We start from the raw sequence: 13645 nt of genomic DNA, 5'->3' as shown, positions 1-13645 counted from the left end.
TCAAATTTCATTTGGTGTGAGATGTTTTTGGGTAGCGTGTGAGACAGAGCCTGAAAGTGTGTATCTCACACCAAAAGTGTGAGACTTTGGTACCCTGGCTTTGATGAGCAGTTCCTTTCCATCTCCACACTTTCCATCACTTTGGTGTAGGTTAATACTCATTGCATCTGTCCATTAGACTTCCAGAACTTGACAGCAGTTTTTTCATGTACTTTTTTTTGCTAACTTTAACCTGGCCATTCTGATCTTGAGGTTTACCAGTGGTCTGCATCTTGCAGTGAACCCTCTGAGGTTATGCTGGAGTGGTCTTCTCTTTATGGTAGGCTTTGACACATCTATGCCTACATCCTGGAGAGTGTTGCTGATCTGTTTGACAGTTGAAAAGGGGTTTTTCTTCACAATCGAAAGTATTCTTTTGTCATCAACTACAGTGGCCTGCTTTACTGACAAAGAATGCATGCATGTATATATGTATGTATGTATTGTTATAGATAAAAAAACTAATAATAATAATTTCCTTTGCATTACCTTAGTTTTCCTGTGCATTTTGACTTTCCTCTTGCTAAAGTTCAAACACCTACATATTGTATCCTAATAATGCCAACTCAATGTCGCCTCAAAATTAATTACACGGCCATCCAGGTTCTGTTAACAAGGAAAGCCAGCAAAAAACCTTTTAAAATGTCAAACTTCTATCCGTATAACTGGCATGATACGGGCACACAAGTAATATCACGTACTTGCAAATCTCTTGGATGCAGGAAGCAAATGATCGAACAGATTAGGGGCGGGGTCGGCTACCTACCTGTTCTACCTATTATCCTACCGCAGGCTTTTAACGCGTCACGGCCAGGAGGAGCTACCGCACCTGCGGGAAGTTAAATCATTACGATTCAACTGGTCTGCATCAACGTCCCAGCACCTGAAACAGCGTTCGGGTTCTGTGCGGCGTTTTAGACCTGCAGTAGAGCCGTCTTTTGACTTCTGTCTGTCTGTCTAACGTGATGGGGGTGATTGACGATCTCAGCACTATGCCAGACACCGGTTTCGGGTGCGCCGTGACGAACCGTTTCGACCGGCTTCTGGACGACGAGGCTGACCCGTTCGACATCCTTCGCGAGGCCCAGGCTGAGAAGCAGAAGAAGAAGAAAAAAGAAGAGCAGAAGAAAGCTGACCCGGGGAAACCAGGAAAAAAAGAATCTCAAAAGGAGAGGAAGGTTCCTCTAAGCGGGGGTGGCGATGCAGGTGCGTATATTGGTGGACACGCACTAGGTAAAATTAAACGAGCTTACTTTTAAGCGTCTATTCAGGACTGAGTTGAGCGTTTTCTTCAGTTGAAAAGGAGGTGTGTCTTGGCACGTGTTCTGAGTGGTGCTTAGTATGGGCTAGCCAACTCCACCAGGCAAGTTATGAAATGTATGTTTTATTGAAAACAAATGCTATTACGTCACTTTACCTGCTGCGAGTCCCACCCGATTTAATGAGCATTACTTTGAAATGGGTCGTGCCTGTGCGCGCTCGAAATGACTAAAGTCTGTATTTTTTTTTGGAGGGGGCTGACTCGCACAGCTGACTCGCGCAAATCGACGTGTGCACATTTGGTTTTTTGAACTTGCTATTACAAAAAGGTCTCGTCATATTTACATGAGACCATGTTCATTAAAACCGAATTATTCACCAAACTGTGAGCATTTCTCCACTGAAATTACTTCAAAGCGTATCTTATCGATTACAAAACATCCCACTGCTAAGGTTAAACGCACATGGGTCCCACCAGCTAGGAAATCACTGCAGTCCCCGAATTCGCAACGCTTAATTGAAAATTTCAGACTCAAGGCCCTGTTGTAATCGTGATACCTCAATGAAAAGCCAGGCAACTTGAATGTGCACCGAAAAGATCACCTCTTTGGTGCGCTTAACATTTTTTACATATCTTCTATAGAGCCAGAAAAAAAAAAAAAAAAAAAGATCTTGTACTCCATCAACGTTGTGCAGCCGAAGTGACAGAAGTGGCTCGCAGTCAGGTTGGGCTCGTTAACCCTGCTTTCTCGTGCAGGTCAGAAGGCCCCGCTTCGCGTGGGACTGGCCCCAAGCCAGGACCGCGGGGAGAAGCGCGTGGTGTTCAGGGAGCGACGGTACAACGAGATGGATGCTCCTCTGGAATACTCTATTGTGAAGTAGGTTCTAGAATATTCCACAGTTTTATCCCCTGTATAATTAAACGTTGTATTACTGTTGCACACGTCTCCGATTGATGCAGATTGTAATGTTAGTGGTTCTCACCGAAATGAACTGTTAGCTGCTCTTTCTCGGCCTGATTCATAACTAGGTGACACTAATTGGACTGACTGAGCCGGTACGGTCACATGCACACAATACTTTGAGAAATGGTACATGGTAAAGGTCATATTCTACATAAGGTTTACCTGTACCACAAAAAACAATTGATGCTGATATTCATGAATACACGGTGATTAGAGGTATCTCATATAAACTCTGTAGGACACATCTGAATTTATTCCGGAGCGATTTATGTAGACAATAAATCACGTTGTAAATAAATAATAAATGTTACATACAATGAATACAATAAATATTACACAATTCATGTATATAGGTGGATGTTCACTGAAGTAATTTAGGTTGGATACGTTGCTCCAGGACGCAACGGCAGTGCCCCGCTGCAGAACTTAACCTTCAAGCCCAGTTCCCTAATTGCTATGCTAAAATACCTCTAACATTGAGAGCTTGTTTTTGTGCCACCACGTGCATTTTTTTCTATTACATTTTTGTAGAACGGCCTATATTAAAACGGTAATTTCTTTTATTTATATATTAATTAATTCTTTCAGAAATTGTAAAAGAAATTGCTTTTTCTGTGATTTATTCAGTCCAGAAATTGAATTGCGTTAGTGTTTCGTAATGTAGCGGCAGAAATGCCTCACGGTCACTGGAAAAAAACGAGCCTGTTGGATTCACTGTGACAAGCTCGTGAGTGAATTACGACTAGATTCCTTGCTAAGCGGAATGTGCTGGAACCCCGTGTTGAGAGGTGTGGGGGGTATGTGAGTCTGTTGGAAGGAGTGAATGTGTTATTTTTTTGGAGAGCCATTGATTCACACTTGGTGTCGTTTGCTTGATTGCCATTGGCTAACATGTGGCTTGGCATTAAAATGGGTTGTGTTTGCTTTGCATTTTTTAATTTTGCACGTGCTATCATTTACCATACGCTATCTTGGCGGCTGACAGGTCACATTTTTTACATGCATTATTCTTATACGTGTGGATGTTTTACTGAAGCCATTTTGCAATTACACTACCCATTACACTAACCTTTACACTAGCCATTACACTAGCCTTTGCACTAGCATTCGCACCATAGCATCTACAGTGCATTGTAAATGTGGGTTAAAGTTGTTTTTGTGTTTTTTTTTTACGCCCGCAGGCCACAGGAGCAGGCAGACCCTGGGGCCCGAGGAGGGCGGGGTGGAGCGCGCGGGCGGGGGGGCCGAGGCGGGGGGCATCCCCGGGGTGCGGAGGCCGCAGACCAGAGGCGCAAGCGAGAGTTCGACCGCCACAGCGGAAGTGTGAAAACGTACGTACTTTACGGACCCTCAAGAGATTTCTACCCAAAAATGAAAAAACAATATCTGCAGGCCGTAATGCCTAGAACCTGTGTGTAATGCTCTGCTCTGTAATGTGCTGCTCCTAGAAGTTAAATTGCTTGTGACATAGTTGTTTGACAACTTTGCTCCTGTTTAGTACAAAATGTCTGTGTAGATTTGCATTCATGCTTTTCATAACTTGTCATTGTACTTGCCATTTTAAAGTGTGTGTCTGTGTTCTTTGTCAATCAAGCAATTTGGCTTGTCTGTAAGGTGTTCCTTAAACTTTATGTTCATAGACTGCAGACGCAGCCATCTGTGGTTTCCTTGCCTGAAGCTGTCAGTTAATTGCAGAGTTTTTGTCTGTCTGTGTGAAATGTTTTTGAAATGCTTCGTTGGAGTTGTATTACAGTACCACAATCGTAGCTTATTTTCCTCCTAGATTGAAGTTTGATTCGAAGCTTATGAAAAGTAGATTTGCTGTGTTGCTACCACAGACATGAATGGCTGCATGTGCATGTAATGCAATGGTGTGAATTTTTAGCACAATCCAGTGCGTCCACCCTGAGATCAGCTTCTCGGCTGTGAATGAGATGCACGTGTGTGTGAGGTGTGCAAGAATGTGGATTTCCGCTTGTGTGGGGGTCACACCTACACGTTTGGCTGTGAGGTGTGTGCGTGCCTGTTTATGTACGTATGTTTATGTGCCAGTCGAATGTACGCTTTTGGCTGTGCGTGTATATGTCTGTGTGTTTGCTGGTCAAACGTTCATGTTTGGCTGTGAGGTGTGTGTCAGTGTGCATTTGTGTGTGGGTCTAATGTATGCGTTTGGTTGTGAGGTGTGTGTGGCTGTGCATTTGTGTACGGGTCTTGCGTACGCGTTTGGATGCGAGGCCGGTGTGGGTGTATGAGTGTGTGCGGGTCTAACGTACACGTTTGGATGTGTTTAAGGGGGGTCCGGCCGGAGGAGAAGAGGGGAGGAAACGGGCCTCATAACTGGGGCTCTGTGAAGGACCAAATGAGGTGGGTACGGCTGAGGAGGAGAGGGTGGAGGAGGAGATGTGTTTTTAGTGCCGTGATTGTGGTGTATGTATAGAAGATGGGGACGGTACTGACGTAGGGGGTGTTTGTATGGAAGGTAGGGATGGTACTGACAGAGGGAGTGTGTTTTTTCAGTGGCATGGTATAGGTGGTGTTTGTATAGAAGGTGGGGATGGTACTGATAGGGGGGATAGTACTGATGGGGGTGGTGTTTGTATAGAAGGTGGGGATAGTACTGACGGAGGGGGATGGTACTGATGGGGGTGGTGTTTGTATAGAAGGTGGGGATGGTACTGATGGGGGGGGGATAGTACTAATGGGGGTGGTGTTTGTATAGAAGGTGGGGTTAGTACTGACGGAGGGGGATGGTACTGATGGTGGTGGTGTTTGTATAGAAGGTGGGGTTAGTACTGATGGAGGGGGATGGTACTGATGGTGGTGGTGTTTGTATAGAAGGTGGGGATGGTACTGATGGGGGTGGTGTTTGTATAGAAGGTGGGGATGGTACTGATGGGGGTGGTGTTTGTATAGAAGGTGGGGATGGTACTGATGGGGGTGGTGTTTGTATAGAAGGTGGGGATGGTACTGACGGAGGGGGTGTGCGTTTTCAGTGCCGTGATGGATGCGATTACTAATGAGGGTGGAGGAGACGCAGAGGGAGCGCAGGAGGTTGCCGAGGTGGATGGAGAGCTCAGGTGAGTCTGGGCTGACCCCTGTAGACAGTGCTTGGTCTTGGGAGGGTGGACTGTGGGGGGAAGTCTGGGAATTTTATGGGTGCCCTGGGAATCATGTTGGGGCTCCAGTGATGGTCTAGGGACACTGGAACCCGACATGATTCCCAGTGATGGTATAGGGACACAGGGGATCGTGTTGGGGTTCCGGTGATGGGCACTGCTATGTGGGACTCGCCCTGGTTCGTGCAGAGTGACCGAAGCGGACGCGGAGGCTGCTGGGAAGGTGGAGATGTCCCTGGACGAGTGGAAGGCCCTGCAGGAGCAGAACAGGCCCAAGATGGAGCTGAACCTGCGCCGGGCAGACACCAGCGTGCTCTCCAAGGCCGTGGTCATCCACCAGTCCAGACACCTGGAGGTCAGTCAGGGCCTGCTCGACATCGCCCCCTACTGGCCGGGCGCTGCAACAGGACCCTCGCTGTCTCGCTCACCTGTTAAAGCAGTGGTACTCTAACCTTGGTCCAGGAGAGGGACAGGGTCTGCTGGTGGTTACTCTGCACTTAACGAATCAACAGCTCAAACCGATTAACTCAGTCCACCTGGTTACTTGGTTCTTTTTTTTGGTGCTGATGTTTAAGGTGGAAAACAAAAGCCGGCGGACCCTGTGGCTCTCCAGGACAGTGTGTGAGTGTGTGAGTGTGAAGCACATCTCCGTGTGTAAGGGTTTCCCAGACTCTGTCGCTCCAGGGCCGGGTGTGTGGGTGGGTGTGCGTGTGTGAGTAGCAGATTTCTGTGCCTAAGTGCTTCCTGGTCTCCGTCTCTCCAGGACGTGAGTGACGGACCGGAGGAGGAGGAGGACAGTCACTTCTTCCGTCGACCTGCCAACGACATCACCTCCCGCATGGAGATCAACTTCGGCCACTTGAAGCGCCCGATGCGGGGGGGCAGAGGGGGCCGAGGCGGGCGCGGCAGGGGAGCCCCCTTCCCCGCCCCTGAGACTGAACCTCAGCCGCCGTCTGATGTGGTAAGTGCCTGTGCTGTGGTGCCTGTGCCATGCGGTGCCTGTGCTGCATTGTCTGTACTGCAGTAGCTGCGCTGGGGTAGGTGTATGTGATGCGGTATCTGATGCGATAAGTGTCTGTGCTGCAGCATGCAGACTCTGTGCTGCGGTTCCTCAGTCCCACGGAACACGTTCAACAGAAATCCAGGTTCAAAAACAAAAGTCCTCCCCACTATTTTGTTCCAACCACCGGGATTTGCTAAATTTGCCACAATTCTTCTGCCAGGAGGTAGACCTAATTGGTGAAAGCAGCTGGCTGAGTTCACGGTTGGGAGAAACACCCGGCAGGACTTTTGCTTTCTGGCCCCTGGACTTTCCACCTCTGGTGGTTAAAGCCCTAGACGGGCCGTGCGTTTGGAGAGCCTGAGCCTTTCTGCGTTTTTCACCGTTCCAGGCCCCGCCTCCAGCCCCGGCTCCACCTCCGGCTCCTGCACCCAACCCCGACGACCCAGAGGACTTCCCGGCTCTCAGGGCTCGGGAGGCCTGAACGGGGTCACCTGATCGCACCAATCGGGCGGCTCGTGGGCGGGGCATGTCGCGCTCTGCGATGAATGGGCCTTTTCGCTGCATTAGCCTTAACTGCTATTTAAAATAAACAGGTTTGGTTCATAGCTTCCGGATTCGTTTGTTTTTGTTTTTTTTTTATCAGGAGTGACTTCTGATCTCTGTATGGCCAGTGTTTGGTATGTTATGAATTTCACCTGTGGGGGCGGGAAAAAAAAATAAAAGATTGTGTGCATTGTAGAAACTGCTTGGATCTTATTTTGGGCGTGTCGACTGCTTGATTTAGTTCCGTTGTGTTCTCTGTGAAAGTTGGCGGAACACCAGCCTAATGATCTTGGCCTGCTTTTGTATTTAAGATTTGTGTCTGTGCGGTCAGGTTAATCAATTTTACAAGCGGCCGCTGTTTTTGTGACTATTTAAATTTTAGATTTGCCCGACAAAAGTTTAAACTAACGCAGAATCAACAAACGAGGCTCAAAGCAACCGTTAACCAAAAAAGAAAAAAAATGGAGAGGGTCCCTGAATTTTGGTGGGTGGGGGGAGGACTGCACTGCTCCGCATTGCATATCAAATTTAAGTTCAGAGCTGATGCTCTTCAGTCTCAATATTGACCCCCCATGAAAGTAAAATGTCAAAATTAGAACCAAAACTGAAGTTAATAGTAGCCTCCACCCTGGGACATTTCAGGAAACTAGTGTCTTCCAAAAATATGAACTATTAAGTCCAGTTCTGGTTTCTAGAAGAGACTTGCTGGAATATTTCCTCTGGTTATAATCTGGTGCTGTCCTCTGGTTAGCACACGATGTAGTTGTGACTTTCATTGGCCTTGGTTCGTTTGGTTAGGTTAGGTTAGGCCGGCCAGGCGTGTAAATTCATTCATGTTGCCCCTCTTCTGATTGGCAGTGGGGTTTTGGCTTTATCATTGGCCTCAGAGTGGGTAGGTAAGGAATTGCCTTTCGTTACTGTGGTCTTGCAGTATATCGGTCTGGACAGTAGGTGGCAGTGGTGCCACTAATGCTACACTTTGCATGTTTGGCTCGGTTCTGTGCGGATGGCACAGTTTGTGGATTGACAGATATAATGAATTGGGTGAACGGGATGTACTATCCGGGTCATTTGCAATTCACTGAATTTGCTGAGCATATATCTAAGCACATTTCTCCGCTCTGGATGTCCAAGCAGAAGTTTGGGAAGTGACGCTGGAGGGAAAGTTAAATCTAATGTTTATGGTGCGGTTGGAACACATACTCTCCCTGCTCACTTCTGCTGAATTGTGTTTTTGGTGTAAGGGTGTAAATTTATGCACTCTGGGTGTGTGTGGTTTTTTATTATTTATTTTTTTTATTTTTAAAGGATTTTTTAAAGATTTAGAGATCTGTATAGGATTGGCTTATGTATGTGCTGGACACTTACTTAATTTCCTCTTTATGCATTATGAAAATATTCAAATTCTGCACTTGGTGTCTCTGTGCCTAAAGTCCATTCAGTCGGTCCTCTTCGATCTGTCTGTATTCAGCCAAGAACGTACTGCAGATAGTGGAAAATAACTTGGAAATTAATACTGGGGCTAGAGGGTGCCTTTAATTAATTTGGCCAGAGAATTGACATTGCCTGCGTCCTGGATCAAATATGGCTCTGCATATGATTTCGGTAGGATGCAATGTTGATTTTCATTAGCGCTGCATGCCGTTGCGATTTTCTGCATGAGCTGATTAAATTGAGCAGCTTTACTAAGCAGTGAATTTCAGCGGATTAGAGCATCGATTTCCTTATTCAGGAGGGGCCTGGGATCGTTCAGTAATGCCTTGTTAATGTTCGTCCGTAGGCCGTAACGCAGAATAAAGTTTGAATACAGGCCGTAATATACAGTTGTTTTGGCTGAATAATTCAGCCTCGGTGCCGTGGGAGGTTTTGGCACGGAGTTTGTTTTCTGAAGTTTCTGAAGAGCGGCGGGGATTCGTGATCCCGTCGAATGCAGCTAGAGGTGCGTATCTATGGAATCAGCAGGACGGTGAGATTGCTTAAGTTTGCAGTGCTCAGAGCTACATTAGAAGACTGTGCACTCACCTCTTCAACTTCTAAAGCTTTTATTAAGCCATAAGAAATACCATTCCAAATATATAAATAAAAAAAGAATACAAATTCCTTTTGATGTAAGATATTTTTGAACCGGAAAGCTGGAGGATTTATTATCCTTGGTTATTTGTAATGACTTCAAATTTCAAATGTGAAAGTCTACAGATTTTATACTGGCTGATGTTTACTGCGGCATACAAGTTTAAGGATCTGTTCCAACAGACATTAACATGACTGAATAAAACCCATTAAGGTCTTGGATCGCACTTCTTAGGAATCTGCTTTTCCTGTCAGTAAAACTGTCACCGACGCAGTCTGCTATTGCTCGCAGTGCGGCCTAATGATTCCTCGTTGCAAAATCTCCATTTTTAACGAGCTCATTAGTAACAATGCGTGACATTTCACTGACAGCGTGATTAACTGTCCCGAAGTCCTTGTTAGTCCATGTTAATGCGCTGCCACGCTCTCTGGAGAAAATCTGCAGGCTGTGACATCATACTTTGAGGTCTGCCAAAAGGTGCAAAAAAACCTAGCCGGATTTCAACCTCTCCAGTTGGAAAAGGGTATAACTGATTCCAGATATACGGTGTCAAAGCGGCGTAATGAATAAACTTGGTTCCAACACAAGATTTTATCAGTCTGGCCGGATCAAAATGGGTGAGCCAGGGCAGTGCTAAATCTGTTTTGCCACCAGCAGAGGGCAGTGTAGTACTGATTTTGCCTGGCCGCGCAGTGACTTTTCCCTGCCTGACACGATGAAGGAAAATACCTCCGACTGCTGGAGGAACAATCGATCAAACCGACAGCCAGTCCTTTACAGATTATGCCATTCATTCAACACCATAGTATTTATTTTTATTGATTTTATTTCATTTTTTTCTGATTCCATGGAACAAATGGATACCAGGAAAAAGTGTATATATATATATACAAGTACATAAAAGGTGAAATCACAATACAGGCTAATATAACCCAAAATCAAATGAAATCAGTTCAGTAGTTACAAATCCATGCCCCTCATTTGCTTAATAGGCCCCAGTTGATCATGAAAGTGATTGTCCTTGAGATTAAAGGCAACATCTTTAAGAATATTAAGAATATTTATTATTTAATATTAACATTAATATTAAGATTAAAAATAAGAAAAAGGGGGCAGGGTCTTTTATTAGTAGGCCAATAAAAAAAATTCCAAACGGCACACGGAGATTCCCAGTCTCTGCTAGGAGAGAGAGCTTCCTGATCGAAGCAATCTGATGCAGTGTGAAAACAGAGGCCTAATCCAGTCCGACAGAGTATAATGGACTATTCGGTGTTTGGGGAGAGAGGTCAGTGTGTGTGCGTCTTTTATAGAACAAAGGGAGAGAGAGAAGCCCAGGAGCAGGTTAGAGGATGAGGGCCATGGTACATACAGCCTCTCCGGTACAGGGCGGACTGGTTTCCCCGTCGCTGGAGGAGAGGGGGCGGAGCAGGAGCCGGAGGAGCAGCGCAGGAGGCTCTCGCTGCGTTTGATTGATGGGTGCCAGACGCTACGGTTGTTTTCAGAGGCAGGAGAGTGGAAATGGGGTTTGTTACGCTGCTGACACGGTCCATCGGCCACGCTCTGCCTCAACCCTGCGTCCGCTGCCATCTAAATGTGGCCTTACAGACTGAAATATCAACCTGCTGCTTAATTATGGCTTTACAGACTGAAATATCAACCTGCTGCTTAATTATGGCTTTACAGACTGAAATATCAACCTGCTGCTTAATTATGAGTTTACAGACTGAAATATCAACCTGCTGCTTAATTATGGCTTTACAGACTGAAATATCAACCTGCTGCCTAATTATGAGTTTACAGACTGAAATATCAACCTGCTGCCTAATTATGAGTTTACAGACTGAAATATCAACCTGCTGCTTAATTATGGCTTTACAGACTGTAATATCAACCTGCTGCCTAATTATGAGTTTACAGACTGAAATATCAACCTACTGCTTAATTATGGCTTTACAGACTGAAATATCAACCTGCTGCTTAATTATGGCTTTACAGACTGAAATATCAACCTGCTGCTTAATTATGGCTTTACAGATTGAAATCTCAACCTGCTGCTTAATTATGGCCTTACAGACTGAAATATCAACCTGCTGCTTAATTATGGCTTTACAGACTGTAATATCAACCTGCTGCTTAATTATGGCCTTACAGACTGAAATATCAACCTGCTGCTTAATTATGGCCTTACAGACTGAAATATCAACCTGCTGCTTAATTATGGCCTTACAGACTGAAATATCAACCTGCTGCTTAATTATGGCCTTACAGACTGAAATATCAACCTGCTGCTTAATTATGGCCTTACAGACTGAAATATCAACCTGCTGCTTAATTATGGCTTGTCAGCAGTGGTATCAGACTGGTTCCACCGAGGGCCAAGGCTATGCAGGTTTTCTTTTCTGCTACGCACTGCACCAGGTAATTTCACTATATAGTGGATAATCAACCAGAGAAGGAGTAAGGCTAATAAGGGAAATTGGCTGGTGTAGAGCTTTTCTGAAATGAAAACCTGCATACTCTTGACCCTCGATGGCACACAGTTTGACACCTGTGCTTTACAGACTGAAATGGCAATCTGCTGCTTAATTATGGCTTTACATACTGAACATTAACCCGTTGCTTTGTCATGGCTTCACAGATGTGATGCTGTGCAGGGTTCCATTTGATTGACAGCTTTTTTCCTCATGCAGAGCCTTAAACCTTTTTCCTGGAGCAGAGCCAGCTAGTTTCAGGCTTTGGGTTAATTCCATTTGAGTTTAGGCAATTCAGAAAATGCGGCGAAAATAAATTAATGAATTGAACAGTGCCCATAGTGTTCTGTGAGGGCTTTTCCAATCCATGAGTTGAATTGCAATTATTTTCATGAACTGACTGAATAAAAATGCATTTGTCTCAAATGCTGGTTGTGTTCAGGTTGAGGTTTTTTGGATTTTTTGGATCAGTGTTTGGAGGCACCGGCTGGCTCGTAAGAGATGGTATCAGGGGGGTTTGGGGTCAGTTCAGAATTTTAGATTTGATTACTGTGTGATTCCTGGAATTGGAATTTTAATAAGCACAAAAACCGCCCGGATGCAAAATTCGATTTTTTTAATTTATTTGTTTGGAAGTAAAGGAAGTAAAAGAGTAATATTCAAAGATATGCTCACAAACAGAGTAGAACTTGCTTCATTCATTCATTCAACAAAAAATACATCTGCTAGCTTCCAAAAACATCTGCTACTTATTGCATTCTGGGAAATGTGTTCTTCAAATATTTAACAAAATTGAAATGAGTTATCACAGTCTACATGCTAATGTATCCTTAAGTATGAGGAAACTATGATAATATAACTTTAATTGAGCTTTAAAATGGCTTCAATCATGTTTTAGAAAAAAAACGTGACAATATGTCATCGCTATAAATGTAGATAATGTTAAAAGCGATTCATGTAGCAAATTGAAATAGGCTTTGAAATTTCATTGACTGTAATTCCGTTTCCCTTTTATTCAAATTCTATGTCCTGTTGCCTTGTTCAAATCAAATGCAGTAATTGAACTGGAATTTATGAGCACTTCTCAATTCGGGCCCTGGTAGGAGGAAGGTGTTTTGGGCAATGCAAATTCACTGTCTGGTGTCACGACATTAAAGCCAGGACCAGACGGAGCTAATTAAAACGGCCCGATCCCTGCTGTAAATAATATCTGGGGCTAATTGTCCTGTTCACCGGAAGTCTCCACAGATGAGCAGGGAGGGGGTGGGGCTATTTGTGGGCCCGGCGGCAGGTCTCCGTGCTTGTCTCTCTTAAATTAGAGCCCCCCTGGTCTTTTTGCTGTGGGCTTTTTTTTGTAAAGGGCTTCTCTGGACCCCCGGCTCCTCTCCCCCTCAGCCTCCAGCAAATTTAAGCTGCAAGCGGGGAGGCCGAGCCGTAAATTAATATGAAAATGCAGTTTTAAATGGAGCACGCGGGTCACTTTATTCCCGGCTCAGTGGGCCCGCCCTGGGGTGCGTTAAAAGGGCAATAAGCGGAGCGGCTAATTGAGCTGGGGTGCTGCGGCGGAGGAGGAGGGGTCCGCTGAAGGCTGGCACGGGGAGAGAGAGAGAGAGAGAACACGGGAAGGGAATCGCCGGACCGAGGAGGCCATCCTTCTCGAGCACAGACACTGGCCACGCAGTTACGTGCTACAGCACGCAGCACCCTCAGTCTTTTACAAGAGTGTGTGCGTGTGTGTGTTTGTGCACTGCGTGTGTGTGTGTGTTTGGTGTGTTTGAGAGAGAGAGGGGGAGAGAGAGAGAGAGAGAGAGAGAGAGAGAACAAATCTTGTTTTGAAAACTGAAGGTATTCTGAAGGTGTCAGAAAAGTATCCATGCATATATGCGTTTATAGTGAGGCCTACTGAAGGGCAGAATAACAAGCACACCCCCCCACCAACACCTCCACCTCCACCTCCAAATTTTTATTATGCCAATTCCACACCCCAGCACTTTGGGCTGTCGGGCAGCCTGTGGAGTGGGATCACAAATAAACAGAAAGAATGAAAAAAAAAAAACACACAAGCTGCAGGTCTGTTTGTCTCTGCGTTTGCAGGAGGCTGCAGCAGCTCCGCATCGACCGCGAGAAGAAGACCGCATAGAGGGGCGTGGTTTACCCCCCCCGACCGCAGTGACGGC

At 45.5% G+C, this 13645-nt stretch overlaps 1 protein-coding gene across 1 annotated transcript; it reads left to right on the top strand.

Moving 5' to 3' along the window:
* Positions 1 to 536: 536 nt before the first annotated feature.
* On the top strand, positions 537 to 7121 carry zgc:103482 (uncharacterized protein LOC450001 homolog). Its single transcript, XM_035389925.1, has 8 exons — positions 537 to 1245; positions 2057 to 2177; positions 3446 to 3595; positions 4557 to 4628; positions 5258 to 5341; positions 5570 to 5735; positions 6144 to 6341; positions 6772 to 7121. The coding sequence occupies exons 1-8, from the start codon at positions 1005 to 1007 to the stop codon at positions 6862 to 6864; spliced, it is 1125 nt and encodes a 374-aa protein (XP_035245816.1). The 5' UTR covers positions 537 to 1004; the 3' UTR covers positions 6865 to 7121.
* The last annotated feature ends 6524 nt before the right edge of the window (positions 7122 to 13645 follow it).

This window comes from Anguilla anguilla, chromosome 14 (genome assembly GCF_013347855.1).
Source record: "Anguilla anguilla isolate fAngAng1 chromosome 14, fAngAng1.pri, whole genome shotgun sequence".
Classification (NCBI taxonomy): domain Eukaryota; kingdom Metazoa; phylum Chordata; class Actinopteri; order Anguilliformes; family Anguillidae; genus Anguilla; species Anguilla anguilla.
Note: the sequence above shows the minus strand (reverse complement) of the source record. Positions and strands in the feature narration are given on the sequence as shown.